General features: G+C 32.0%; 1 protein-coding gene across 1 annotated transcript; it reads left to right on the forward strand.

Annotated features, from left to right (window-relative positions):
* The first annotated feature begins 11099 nt into the window (after positions 1–11099).
* On the forward strand, positions 11100–12647 carry LOC121113862 (potassium voltage-gated channel subfamily B member 2-like). Its single transcript, XM_040707728.2, has one exon. The coding sequence runs from the start codon at positions 11100–11102 to the stop codon at positions 12645–12647; it is 1548 nt and encodes a 515-aa protein (XP_040563662.1).
* The last annotated feature ends 3075 nt before the right edge of the window (positions 12648–15722 follow it).

Here is a 15722-nt window from a genome sequence, read left to right on the forward strand (position 1 = left end):
GTCTAGGCAATGGAAGGAATATACTTCTAACTTTATCCTCCATTTTAATAGATGGTCGTTCTCAGATTCCAAATTCCACAAGTGACAACGGGAGGAGAATTCATCGGAGGAAAACTCATAAGACCTCATAAGGGAGTAGAATGGACTCTTTCCTTCAATATTTCAAAATGAGATCACTTGAAAAATACTAAATGGAAGAAAAATCCTTCGAGATATATATTTTTTAAATCTAGATCTTTTCTTAAATCATACATTGAATATTTTTCTATTCCTCATCATTATGTATTATGAATAAGTTATAAGAGTCTAAAGAACAAGATACAGAATCCATCAAAACACTTTTCAATCATAAAAAATACTTTTACATAAGTTTATTTATCCTTATAAAAAAAATCTCAAAAGCTCCTAGGGACTCCGATATGAAGGTGTTTAATTAATTAACCTATCCCCAATATCAGTAACACTTGGATGTTAGAATATTTATATGATTGTAAGACAAATTTGTCATTCAATTTTTGGATTAAATCTTGAAAAAATATGAATTAACTTATTTAAAAAGGTTCATTTTGTATTAACATGAACAACAGTTCAAGGAAAAATATCATAATGACTAGTATAATGGCTATTATTTGTGATAATTATAGAAGTATTGTGAATGTGGCCTAATACTGCATTTGAAACTCACAAATTTCATCTTTCACTAACACATTGGATCATTACAACGTTTTAACTGAGGGGTAGACTTAATAAAGGGAAGACCATTGTCCCCTCACAAAGTTTTGCTGGATGCTTCTCTCAAAAATAGATGGAAAGAGGATCAATATCACGGATAAACTATAAAAAAGACGGATTGTTTTAGCTTTCATGAGTCGCCAGGACTGAACAGTAGAATCAGTATTACTAAATATAGGGCCCCGCTTCTTCCTTCATCTAATTCTCCCTTTATAGAGAGCTATTACATCCATGAGAGCAACTCTTCCTATGCCCTTGATATATTTAGAAACTCTATCAGGAAATGTCAGGTTCATCCACTTTTTTTAAACTATAATCTACTCTCTTGTCTTAGAACAGGGGCCACCAAAATAGGGCATGTGAGCCAGATCTGGCTCTCGACGTCAGTGCATATGGCCCACCGACAGAACTTGAATTTGCTTTATCCAGCGTACGAAACACGAAACTTTGTGATACAATTTAAATTTGGTATATTTTGTAGGGAAAACTAGAACCTTTAATATTATTAAATAATCAGGAATAATTTTAATACTTGAGTATCCTTATGATTAGGGCCTGACCAGAAATCGAAAGGTGATAATGTCTACTGACCTTCGATTTTCATCATTTTATTTATTCATCTTTGTGTTTTTTTTTGTTTTTTTTTAATGGTGGTAGATACTCGTATATTACAAACATAGATGATATATGGAGCAATAAAGGTTCTCTTGAAAAGATTGTTATCGGAATAATGACATGTCAGCTGTTGTTGGGTGGGGGGGGGGTATTAATGCTATTTTACAAATATTTTCTCGGTCTGGGTATTTTAGATTGATCTATCTTACCCTTTCTTTCATTTTCAGAACCCGTTTCCTTTGCTCTTCATTATGGGTACTAAAAAAGTAGAAAAACACAACACCGAGTGTCGTGTTTTTCAAGAAGAGTGGGGAGGAAAGTATTTCTTAGTGGAAACAAAAGACCAGAAAGCTAGTTGCAAAATATGTAGCAAAAGTGTTGCAGTTTTGAAAGAGTACAATCTTCGTCCCACAAAGAAGCAAAAGATATACCAGATGTTTTCTGGAACGTTACACTCTGAGAATTAAGAGTCCATGAAATGTGGTTTACAAACTTAAAGAAACTTTTTCCCGAGAAAGTTTGCTGAAAATCGATCTGTCACTGTTACAAGTTACAAAACAGAATGATTATACAGCCCGCGCTTGTCACTTTTTCATTTATAAGGCCCACAGTAAAAAAAAGTTTGTGGAACCCTGCCTTAGAACATGAAGATTTTTTAAAATGTTTCTAAAATTTTGTTAAGAGTAAGTTATTTCCTATGGAAATAAGTTATTTTTATTAATCACTTTGCTTACCCGACAGGTGAGAGGGTAATTTTTTAAGCATCTAATTTCAAAATGAAATAAAACTGTAAAAAAGGAATAGAAATTATTAAAATCTAATTCTAAGCAGCATCAATGATCAAAAAAACATTTAAAATTGAAATTTAATAAGTACAACTTATCCTCTATGAGATATTCATCTTTTCCTGGAAGCCATTATTTTCATTTGAACAGCATTCTCCATTCGAGCTAGACTCTTGAGTATGGCAAAATCACAGTGAATTCTGCTTTATTTTTATAAAATATTAAGTAAAGTACTTAAAACGACAGAGAACCTAAAAAAGTTATGAATAAATGTGTTATGCCCATTATAATCTGAACATTTTGAATTTTAAACTTTGACGATATACCATTTATTCATTAACAATATAATTTCAACAAAAATTAGTACTATAAATAGATGTGTATCTGAGCTCTTTCAATCATTTATGTAGCCTCATTAGTGACAATGATAGCTTCCAGTCGGTGGCGAAAGGCATAGCACACGCTATGGATGTAGTCCTCTGTCATGGCTTGCTGGCTGACAGTGGCGTTTAGGGGCTTGGTGTTTGGACAATGGACACTGCAGGCCTCCCTTTTGACATGCATCAAAAAAGTGTAGTCAAGGGGATTGGCATCAGGGCTGTAGGGGGCCAAAATTGTCAAAAAAAAGTTCACAGGAAATCATATGACTTATTCAAAAGAGTCTTGCAATGAAGGATTTCTTTCATTGTTGGTCCCAAAGGGGGCCTCTCCTCCCTCAAAAAGTTCTTTCTATCCACTTTTTTGACAGCTCTCTAGACAATTTGATGTGAAATCCTAAGATCTCTTTCATGGGCCCTCATGTACATGAGAGAATTGACCTGGGCTGTTTTCTTTAACTCCTCCGGGTCCAGTTTGGGCCTTTTGACAGAGTTCTTATTTCTCTCCAACGTTTCCGACTTGCTAACGACGTAGACATTGTTCCTAGAGAGGCCCAACTGCTTGGAGTGCGCGAATGAAAATTTTCTATCATGTTCAAGGTCCATTTTCTTTACTTGTACATAACCTAGAGAGCTTAGTTGTGTTTTGTTTTGTAACTAATTATATACCGAAAAATGAGTTAATTTCATAAATTATTGAATTTGTAAGTGTTTATATTTCAATGGATCAACCGGTATGTTATGGTAAATTGATTAACCTATCGCCTGTAATGTGACAATTGTTGTGTAAATTTTGTGCCTATATCTATTTTAATGCTCGAGAAAAGAGGACTGATAGCAATCGTTCCCTGTCTCCCCTACTAAGCTTGAAAAATACATACACTTGCATGATTAATTTAAAACATTGTTAAAATATATTCGATATAAAAGTTAACATATTATTATTTTAACTTTGAAAAAGTAGAAATAAAACATAACACATAGTCAAAATAATTAGATAAGAATTTTATGTAAATGTATATTATGTAAATGAAACGGATGCATACATTTTTTTTTAATGTTAAGGAGAAATAGTTCTGAATGTTTCTTTTGATAAAAAGTAATGAATTACAAAGTTTGAACTACATGGATCAATGTTTCAAAGTTGTGTAGGATATTTGTGCAATGGAAAAAAAAACATTTTTAATACATAAAATATATTATAGATGAAGATACAATCTTTCAAAACTTTTTTTTATCAAATATATCCTAAAATAAATATTTTGTATAGAAAAATGACAAATAAGATATTGTTGTACCGGCTATAGCGCGCATTGTTAATTGTCGGCTCCATTTTTTTATGAAATTTACAATTTCAAGGTCTTTAAATATGTACTGTTGTTTTTTCTACTTGTTAGGGGAAGGGAGACATTAAAATGTTTATTATTGATAAAAAAGTGAAGAAATATAAAGTTATGATCAATATTCACCAATGTTTTTTTTTCTTCTTAATCAATTGTTCTTTTATTATATTTGCAAATCAATTACGTTAATAAATATACATGAATAATTATGATAGCTTAAAGTTATTGTTTCATATAAAAGCTTTAAAAAATTTCTATAAAAGAGTTCAGATGAAAAATAAAAACACAAATTCTAGGGATACTGATGGATATAATTTCACTTCAATTACCGCCTGGATCCAGGACGTGTCGTCAGCATTGAAAATTTTCAAGGAAAGGATTGTATATCTAGCAACGGATGCAACAGGAATTGCTCTATGTTTGCAAGGATATATTGGCTCATGGGATGTAAGATTTCCAGTAATTAATGCCTTAGAGTTTAATAAAGCAAAAAAGAAAAAAAGTCTTTAGACTTCTGTGGAGACTGCCTCTTTCTTTGAGATAATCTGAAGAGTATAGAAGCTTTGATTCAATTCAAAGGTACCTCTTCCAAACCCTTGATGTTGATGGGGACGAATCTTTACAGTATTTTGACAGCATTGTAATCCGCAAAGGCATAAAAAATAGCGTTTTCAACTAAATTAAGCTAATAAAGAACATTATTTATGAAAAAAGCTATTTCAAATAAATAAACAATCGTTCGAAAGTTTTTTTTATAATAAGTTTTCCCCTAAAATAATTATTTATAATAGAAAAATGACAAATAAATTATTGTTGTACCGTCTATAACGCGCATCCTTTTTGTCATATTTTTTTAAATGTGAAATTTACCATTAATGTTTTCTCTAAATATGTGAGGTATTTAAAAATGGTCATTTTTGATAAAAATTAGTAATTATACAATTGTTCCTATGTTTAAAAATTGTGCTGGGTCCTAAAGTCTCAATATTTCAAAATTTGAAGGAAAAACAAATGGCATTTTTACCTGAAAATAGACAATATAAGTCAATAATTTATACAAAATAAATATTGTAGATTAAAAATTGTTATTTTGTTATCTTGAATAATCTATTATTCAGGAGTAGTATACCACGGACTTTTATTTGTCTTCCTTGTTTAACATTAGATCTTTCCTTTAAAAAAAAAAGTTTACATACAGCTTCAAGAAACTTGCGGAATCAAAATGTATATTTTTAAACTATATCTTCCCAGAAAAAAACAAATTTAAGAGGCAGTCTAACGTAGGAGTAGAAGTAAAATGATACAATGATATGCATAAATATACATAAATTATTTTTGCACAAAGTTATGTCTTAAAATGTAAAAAAAATAAGAATTTAGAAAAATGTTTTTATTTCAAACTACATACTGTATTTGAACACGGAATCGTTTGCTTTCAATCATTTAATGACATGTTTCCAGATATTAAACATTGTTTTTTAATTATTTTGTTTAATGATGAATGATAGAAGTTTTTATCTGAAAAAGTAGGTATCTTTATTTTTTCCTTCCGTAGGTACTTTACCAACTAATTACACTGTTCAACTATCAAAATGGTTCCCTGACAAAATAGATGTACTAAACAGAAACCCATTATTTTTCCAATAGACGGCTTTGTTCATGTGTATCTCGTGTTGTATAAGAGCAATCGGTTTACGCTAGATGGTCTTAGAAAGATAACATTTCTTACTATAAAAAAAACAACTTTTCAGACAGTTTTTGGATTTTTTGACTCAGTATTTTTGGAGTGCACGTTCAAGATGGACACCTACAAAGAGAAAATACGCCATATTTTACATTTTTTTTCTTCAATAGAAGCGGCTTAATACGTAAATAGTATTTATGGTTCTGATCAAGGCTGTAGAGTTGGTGAATTGGTACATAAATTGTCGGACCACAGTATTTTGAAATCACTCACTCCGGCTGGACGACACCATTTTAGAATAATATATTTTATAGCCATATCAGTACTATTTAGTCGTTTGAGTGTAGAGACTATAAATATAGATTTGGCCTATATTTATAGGTAGTTATTAGTTTTATCTAGTAAATAATTGGGCCAGGTATAAAGAAAGTACTTAGAATATAAAATATTTGACATGATGAACAAGAAGTTAAATATACGGTCAGGTATTGTTTGGACAACTGCAAAGAGAAACAGTAAATATTTGTTGCTAATACTTTTCTACAAATAGAAAGTATATAAAGATTATATATCAATTTGAACAATTTGGTTGTGGGGCCTCCGATTCCTTTTTACAATGCTTTGAAGAACATACTTCCTGCAAAATACAAAAAGAATGGAATTGTGATATCAGGGGGAACTCTCCGATTAAACAGTCCCAAATCGTTTCCTTCGTCTAAGGTGTCTGTTGGTAAAATATATTCTTGGGAGTTCAAAAATAATATTAGAGAACCCTTTTTCAAGTTTGATAGAAAAGGTGTTTCTATACAGGTTGGCTAGATCTTAAATAAATCGTAAATGAAGGTGAAATAAAGTTTTCTGTTTGTAAAATGGACATGAAACTTCCCCTCATCCATTTTTTGAATGTACGAAAGTGAAACATGTCCTTAATAGATTAAACATCCATAAAGGAGGCCTTTGGAATTTAACTGTTGAAATGAGGAGTAGCTGATTTTGACGTCATCAGCTCATAAAGAACATTATATAGTCGAAGAGATTGTGACGAAAATTCTCCAAATTCACAAATTCTAACATTCTTAGACTGGACTTCTTCTTGCAAAAAATTTGACAAGAAGAGCAAGCAAGTATTTTAATATTTTAGAGTAGTTGGCAATAAAAAGACATAACTAGGCGATTTTTTAACCATGTCGATAGTTTTCCTTACAAGATTTCCCTCAGCTTTGGCAGAAGCAAGGAATACATCAAATGTATAATCTCATGTTAACTAACACTTGCTGGCTTAAGTGAGGGCGGTTCTAGGCTCTTAATACTGTTTATATGCATAGATCCAAATAATAATATCAACAGATATGTTGAAGAAAAAAACCAAAAAAACCTGAGAATTAACTTGGTCACAATGACTATTTGAAGAATTGTTGCTCTGATCGCCAATTACAAAATTCTTGAACCTTAGAAAATGATTAGAATTTACAACTCTACGCATGTGTTTATTAAATATTTGTTATTGAAGAGGCTTGACGCTGTAATTCCATTTATGGACCATTTCTCTTCCGGATTTGTATATTTGTGTTTGACTACAGTAACCAAACCTCTACTCTATGTTTCTTTGTCAAACTTGCACAACTTGTTTATAGGTTTGATACATTTATGACATCCCATGGACGTGGTGATGGGGGTAAGGGGTATTGGATATTTTGGAGTACACTTTATTGGTAGCGGATCCCTGTTTCACTGATGAACAAAACATTTTCAATTTAAAGTATGTCATTGATCTTCAAGATAACCAGTAACCGTTGGAAATAATAAATAAATTTTGGCCTCTGAAATCTTCATGTTAAAGTTGTCAGTCTCTTTTTGTAGGGAACGTGTTGGTGTCATGATATGAATGCCGTGAGTTCAAGCCCTGAGCATCCTTTTTTCTTCTGATTGAAGCTGATTTACCTTCCAATCCTCCAAATTATGATTTTATTCTCCTGGAAATGACTAGAAAGTCAAATGTAGTGTGAGATTATATCTTAATATACATATGGGGTTTTGAAAACAGATATCGTTCAAGAAATACGAGGGAAAATATATGATAAGAAAAATAAGGCTTTCATGTCATGTGTAAAAAAATAAAAACCAATGGATTTCTTAATGCTGTAATGCTTCTGGATGTCCATCATCTACTTTTATTATCTCTCATTAGTCTTTTGAAGGTTTATAATTTGAATACAAATTTGTTAAGCTGTGAACAATGTTCTAAATTAACTATCCGTAGGAAAATTAAGATACCTTTTTAAATAAGTGAGATAATTACATATAATTCGCATACCCAACATTTATAAGGCTTTATAGAAGCTATTTTGCGTACTACAAATAAGTAAAGGTTGAGCAACGGTTATTTTGGCGCATTTTCTTGGACAAACACGGGGATTTGGTGCCTGACTTGTTAGATATCTTGCTCAAACCTTCACCAATTGAAAAAAACATTGAATCAATTGACAAATTCTTTATTCGAAACATTTATAAAAGGTAGAATGCCCTCCTTGAAATCCAAGCCTTGAGCAACAATCAAACAATTGCTTGAACTTTGGGACTCAACTAGACGTTTGTGCCCAAAATTATGCGGGATTAGGCCGAAGTGACTGTTTTTTAACACAAGAAATTCACGGCAGAATCCAGCAAATCGTAAAGGAAAACACAGGGAAATCAATCAGGGCAATTTCTCAAGAAGTTGGCAGTTCAGAGTCGCTGATCTGCCTTTGCATTCGCAAAAACCTTCATTACTACTCATACAAGAAGTGGAAGGAAAATATCAATGAAAACCACTTAGAGCACCCCCAATAGCTCTTCAAGACACCACTTTATCAAGGTATGCTCTAGTTTTTCTCAGACGATAAATTTTTTTGCCAGAACCATAAGATCAACAACTAGAACAACAGGTGGTTCGTCTTCTACCCCAAGGATATGCTCTTCGTCATGCAGAGGAAGTTCCTGCCCGTATCATGATGTTTGGGATTTTAGCTCCGAAGGCCACCTCATGTCTGCTTATATGATCATCCAAGGTCTCAATGTCATCACTGATGCTTACCTGGACGTGCTAGAAACGAAGGTCATAATATGGTTACCAAGGAGAGGCCTGAAATGTGCCAAAAGGACTGGGCTCCCTCCCAAAACTAAAAAAAATACTAAATGGCTCCAAGAGAATTTTTATGACTTCATCTCGTCAGACTTTGGGCCTCTAAATTCGCCGGATCTCAATCCCAAGGATTTTTTTATTCGTGTGGAGTGCTTATCAACCGAGCCTCCTCTAACGCCCAAGGCAAACTTATCTGCTGGATAAAGAAGGAATTCCAGGATTTTCTAAGGGACAAAGTGGTGAAAGCCTGCTCGTGCTTTCTGCCACGTATAGAGGCTGTCATTTAAGCGGAAGGTTCCCTTTTTAAATAAGATTAATCAGAATCCATCAAGCTTTAATAATCTGGCTTATGCTCCATGTACATATCAAGTTTGTCAACCCCAAAGCTATCAACCAAGTGGGGAAACAAAGACCAGTTTCTCATTATTATATTATATGGAAGTGTTCCTGGTGACACTTTTTTGCACACTGGAAGCGTTAAGTATTGCTTCATAACTAACTATACAACCTCCATGACTTCACCCTTTTAACTTAATTAACAAGGTAAATTCTGCAAAGTGATGAAAAAGTTGCGAGTGAAAATAACAAAAATGGTATAATGACGTCATTTGCATTGTTTATAGGAAATAAAACACAAGAAAATGTATCCCCAAAATTTTCTAAAATACTCCAATTGGGGTAATTTACCATTGTAATAAATAATATGTATATGGGCTACATTGGCACTTGAAATATATTAATGGGCCACAGAACCCATTAAATTGATTTTCATCAAAAACTGCTTTAAAAACAAAACAATTAAATACATATTTATTTTCAAATTAGGCAAAATGTTAAATTTGAAAAAAATAAAATAACATTTCTCCGCTGCATAATTTAAAGAAAACAAAAATGTTGTCTCATTAATTTTTTTCCCCAAGACCTTTAATTTACAAGAAAATACAATTTACAGTGAGAATGAGTAGTTACCCGCATTTAAACATTAAGGGGACTGTACAACAGGATGCCCGTAGGACATGGGTTAGACATCCCTGTGACAAAGACATCAATCTTACATCCAAAATAGATCCTTTAACTTTTTCAAAAATGTAAAGTTCCAATGTAAATTTATTTTTGAGAGGAACATATTTAATTTTTGGTTGAATATTTGGGTCTTGGATTTTTTGCAACCTTTTTTTAGAAAAAACAAATCTTGGGAATTTTTGATGAAGTTTTTTTGTAGATTTTTTCTTGATAAACCTGTCCGAGTCCTGTTGTTCACCGAAACTCCGGTTGGAATAACGGCTTTAACGTCTCCATTAATTATAAATTAAAGATTGATATATTTTGCAAATAATGTTATTGCATTTTTATGTATTCAAATTACCATAGTCTAGATTTATTATCTATTTAATAAACTATGACATTTGCAATGGTCATATACTTTTCTTCAAATCATTCTTCTTTTCTCGTCCCTTCTAATATTTCCTGAAAAAACTATTATTATTAAAAATTTAGTCTTCTCATACATATATTTTTACCACTTATTTGTCTCAACTAGAATCCAATACTGCGGAGTTTAGTTAGTATTTCTTCATTTGGTGTAGTTAGATACATCAAGATTGGTTAAAAATGTATGCATTTTTTATGTATAATTAATTATCAGCCCTTTTGTTTTGATACAATTAGTGGCGTCGTCTATGAAAATGCTTTATTAGGCAGTCCCAACCGGCGTTACTTCAGTAACAAAAACATCTATACTGTAAAGCTCAGGTTTGTTTTGATTTGTAACTAATTATTAATGCTTTAATATATCGAAATTTGAATTTATTTCAATCATTGAACCTTCATTAGTTATTGAATTAATAAGTTTTTAGATGTCAATGGACCACCCGGTACTAATAATAATGGAATAATCAATCCGTAATGTAAAAGAATTAGCTAACTACTAACTGTTTTTTGGTCTTTTTTTTGTTTCATTTTTGGTCTTTTGAATTATTTTCTCCACTATAATATATTCAAAAATAATGGTCAAGCAATTTTTCCCCTAATTTTTAACTTACTTTTGATTTATGTGGGTATATGCATACGTCAAATAAAAGATTTAAAAAAAGTAAATGTATGGTAGTACGCTAGGATGAATTTGCTCCTATTTGGTTTTTGAGCTTCTTCCTTCCACTCCTTCTCCTCGTCTTTTCTTCCTCTTTACATTACCTTTATATGGTTTATATTGTCTCTTCTCTCAACATGCATTGCTTTCGTTTTTTTTTTTTAATTTTTTTGTTACTCACGGAAGCTGAACGTCAGTAATGCATGCACGGTTAAAGAAGAAACATATTTGAGACGCTTCCTTGTTGCTAAAGTCGTTCTCTCCTCCTCTCTTTAACATCATGGTGACTCCATTGATTACCCTTTAAAAAAGAAGAACCTGCCACCATCGAAGTCTCCTTCCCAACCCTCATGATGACTGTTGCTGAGGAGCGACGCGAAGTCGTACAAGGTCTTAACTATTTCCCAAACTCTAACACAAGGCAACATGCAAAGCGAGAATGGAAAATGCGAGATGACCATGAATGCAAAGAAAAAGGTCCTTATTCTTATCTCCTTGACTCCAAAGATGATGACGAACCTCCTTATATTCAGAGTAAAACAGGGAATATCATCATTGATGTTGGAGGTCAAATCCACAACACTCGAATAGAAAATTTGAAAAACTTTTTGCCAGCATCCCGGCTTGGGAAATTAGTTCGTGCCAAAAGTCTTATTGACGTCTTGAAATTATGTGATGCCTACGTTGAAGAAGAAAGTAATAATTCCCCTATCGTGTTCTATGATAGGAACGGACAAGGCTTTAATACTATTCTGGATATTTATCGATTCCAAATCCTTCATTTTACGGAGAAATCTTGTGCTATCATTTTGAAATCGGATTTTGACTATTGGGGGATCGATGAAATACTTCTAGAGCCCTGTTGTGCCCTAAAGTATTATCCCGAGATGGAAATTTGTGTAAAAGAACAAGAAAGTGAAAAAAAAGCAAAGGACATAATTATTCAACGGGCTAAGGAAGAAACGTTTGGAGATACACGACTAGCAAAAGTTCGGAAACGGTTATGGAATCTAATAGAATATCCAGAGAGTGGGAAAGACGCTCAAATCATGGCATTTTTTAGTCTGATTGTTGTGATTGTTTCCACAGGGACTTTCATCCTTGGAACACTGGAAGAATTTCGAGAATTGGAGCATGGAGAGGTCATTCGTGAAGGAGAAACTTACTATCCTAACGTCGTCTTTGCTATTTCCATCTTTGATACGCTATGTGTGGCCTTTTTTACAATCGAGTACAGTATTAGATTCATTTGTTGTCCTGTCAAACTTCGCTTCGTCCTTGAGCCCATGAACCTAGTGGATCTTTTTGCCATTCTACCCTTTTACCTCTCCCTTTTCCTTCGGAGCCTAGAGGACATACAAATCATCGGTAAAGCTGGGAAAATCATTCGTCTTGTACGAGTCATGCGGATTTTACGTGTATTCAAATTAGTTCGTCACTTTGCCGGACTCCAAAGTCTTATTCACACTATGAAACAAGCCTACAAAGAGTTGGGTCTACTTCTTCTTCTTATCGGAGTTGCTGTGCTCACAGTGGCTTGCCTCATTTACTTTACAGAAAGAGAAGGCTCAGGCTGGACATTTGTTGACTCTTTTTGGTTCAGTCTCATGACCCTTACAACAGTCGGCTATGACTTAAATCCCTCTACACTCGGTGGAAAAATTACAGGTGGATTCTGCGCTCTCATGGGAATATTCATTCTGACATTGCCCATTCCAATTGTTGTGAACAGCTTTGCTTCCTACTACAAGAATCGGCTTTGGAGAAATGAGGTAGCTGCTAAAAAGCGGGAACGGATTAGGGAGACGGGGAACGTTGGTGTACTGAGTCTTATGGAAGGGATTGAAACGTCTGATTCATACAGTGAGTTGTATGGAATTGAAATGAAAGAATTGTCTTGATAATGTACACACGAAAAATCCAAAATAAGCCCTCAACAGTCCATTCAAATGTAACTTCCATTAGAATAATCACCCTGTTCGGATTCTCAATGTAATCCTTCAAGTTTTATTGAAAGTTGTAGTAGAGATAGCTATCCCCAAAATACCCTTCAGGAGTGAAAGAAGAAACAAGTACCCAACCGACAAAGAAGAATACTTATTTGCTATGTAAATCTTGTATCAATTTTCTTTTCTTTTTTCACAGTGGTTGATGAAAATCGAATAAATATCAGTTATTCCATTTCATACTTGTATTTTGTAATTATTTCCCCAACTATTTATACAATATCAATTTCCTGACTATAAATATTCTCTAAAGGTTAAACAAAAAAATAGTTAGATTAATGACACATGTCAAGAAAATAGTACTTTTCCCTAAATTTAAAAATGTAAATAATTCTTTTTTAAAGTATTTGAAACGTTAATTATGAATATGTAAATTTTTTTTTAATATCATGTTGGGAATATACAATTTCATTTTTTTTTTTTTTGATATTTTAACTGTTTTTGTAAGTTTTAAATTAGATTATTCTTGAACTACAATGAAACTACTCACGTTGCTTTCGAAATACTGAATCAGCTCTCTTTCAAACGTAATAACAGACCCAAAGTCTTGAACGTTGTTATGAATACATATTTCAAATAATTCCTTCAATAGTAGATTGCAATCGAAAGATACAAATATCGGCAAAACAAGGATGTACGAGTATTAAATACAGAATAGACTCGAGTCTCTACTTCAAATAAATACTGTTTTATGAATACTGCAGTTATTTTAACGTGACGTGGACATTAAAAAACTTTAGGGAATGCAAAAGACGAAAGAAAGCAGAGGGTATTTTTCAAAATATTGGAAGAACACCAATAAAACACGAATTACTTTACGGCTTTATGTAAGAAATTCAAAAAGCATCTTTTAGGGATCTGTCCCTAGGCTGTCGCAAAGTTCCAGACAATGATTGCGAAGAGGGGATCCTTGGAATGATATATCTCAAGGAAAGTAAAAGTAATCCAAGTTTCAACTTAAGGAAGTTCTTTGACAGACAAAGGAACTTTGATTTTTTGAGTGATTGTATCAAATGTTTATATTAGTCCATAGATATCATTGACTAACTTTGAACCATTTAAAAAAAAAATTTAAAGGTAGGTCAACGACCTTAAAGTTTTAAAATTTGACAATTAAAAAGTTAAAAATTTAGTTTTTCTTTTGATATTATCTTTAGAGTACTCATTATAGCTTTTCGTACTAGTTAAAGAGGTATTTTTCTTCACATTAAGGTCATAAAATGGTCACCGATATCAAGATAATGCTTACTTGCAAATTTTGTTATTCATTAGTTAAAGTGTTTGGGTGTAATGCGATCAAGAACGGACAAATAGGTGGAAAGCTACAATTCATGTACCTGCACTTGAAGTTAAAAAAAACAAAACAAAAAATTTCAAAAATATTGTTCATATAAATTTTGTTAATCTAAATTTCTTTTTTTTCACAAAAATCAAATAGATGGTATAAAAAAATTTAAAAAAGTGTAAAAATGACAAAACTTTAGGGCTGTTGAGCTATCTCTTAATAATTTTCAAAATGGTTCAAAGTGAATCAATTATAAGTATCTTTAGACTAAAAGAAATATTTTGATACCCTAAGGATTTCATATTTGAAACATTAAATAATTAGTTCCGCCCAAATGGGTAGTCTATATTACTCATATTTTAATGATTAAACTTTCGACTAATTCGATGAAAATTACTAATATATATACGATCTTGTATCCTGTGGCATATTATAAAGTTAAAATTCCTAAAATATAAAGCTTGTATTTGTTATATTATTCTAAAAAATCAAAAATGTATAATAACTATGTAGTTTTAAAATATCTGAATCAAATGATAGTATTTATGTATAAATGAATAGTTTGGTATTAATATGATCAATGTTGTAACTAAATAAACCATTTTAAGACAAAAAAATTGTAACGTGTAGGATTTATGTATCAATGTTTCAACTTGTATCAAAATTGTAACCTCTACGAGCAATATACAAAACACCCTATTAAATAATATTCGAAATACAATGTTGTTTTAGCTATAGATATGCACCTACGGGATAATGGCTCCAAATATCTTTAGATCCCCTATTAAAAGTATGTTAGTGACCTCAATGTTGAATTAAGTAATTGAGGACTAAATAAGGTTCTATTTTAAGTATGTTTGACTTACTTTACGTACATGATTTGAGTTAAAATCGACGCAAGTCATATTGGTTTCTATCTACGAAGCTTTATTTATTTATTAGTACGAAAGGAAACTAACTATTTTTAACATTTTTTCAAAAATTAATAACTAAGCTAAAGCTAATTGAGGACACAAACTATAAGAATGATTGGGAGGGGGGAGGTGTGCTGAAACTCAATCGAACTACCCCTATCAAAGATAGCTAACACAGGGTGCAATCTCACTATACAATTCCCACATTATTCTAATTCATATAATATTCATATTTATTCCAGTTTCATATAAATTTTATTAACTTCTTCAAAATAAACGAAAACAAAAAACTTATTTAAAAATATTCACAAAATTGCACCCACCCATGACTTTTTCACCCATGAATCGGTATTTTTTAAATATTTTTTCAGTGTAAAAAGAAGAAACTCGTGAATGTCGTTATAATTAAAGCTTTTTTATACTTAATGCAATAGTTATATAACATTTTAAATGTTATAAAGCAAAGTTTTAAGGTCATATAAAAGGTCAACTTCTTTTAAATTATTATTAATTTAGCATGTGTACAAGGGTATCTAACTTTTGGGATGACCTGTTAGGCCAATTTATATATTTTTTAAATGTGAGTTCTTTTTCTCTGAGATGAATGTGACTAAATATAAATATCATACTAAATTCCCTCATGAACACTTTGATAAGACAACAAGGATTGTCATAACCAGTCTGGATGCGAACTTTAAAAAGAAAGTTTAGAATTAATGACTAAATTACATTCATTAGAGCTATAATATGTTAAAAAAATATTCAAACGTC

This window comes from Lepeophtheirus salmonis, chromosome 2 (genome assembly GCF_016086655.4).
Source record: "Lepeophtheirus salmonis chromosome 2, UVic_Lsal_1.4, whole genome shotgun sequence".
Taxonomy (NCBI): domain Eukaryota; kingdom Metazoa; phylum Arthropoda; class Copepoda; order Siphonostomatoida; family Caligidae; genus Lepeophtheirus; species Lepeophtheirus salmonis.

Coding starts and splice junctions, on each gene's coding strand:
- LOC121113862 (XM_040707728.2), top strand. CDS start 11,100: ATGACTGTTGCTGAGGAGCGACGCGAAGTCGTACAAGGTCTTAACTAT.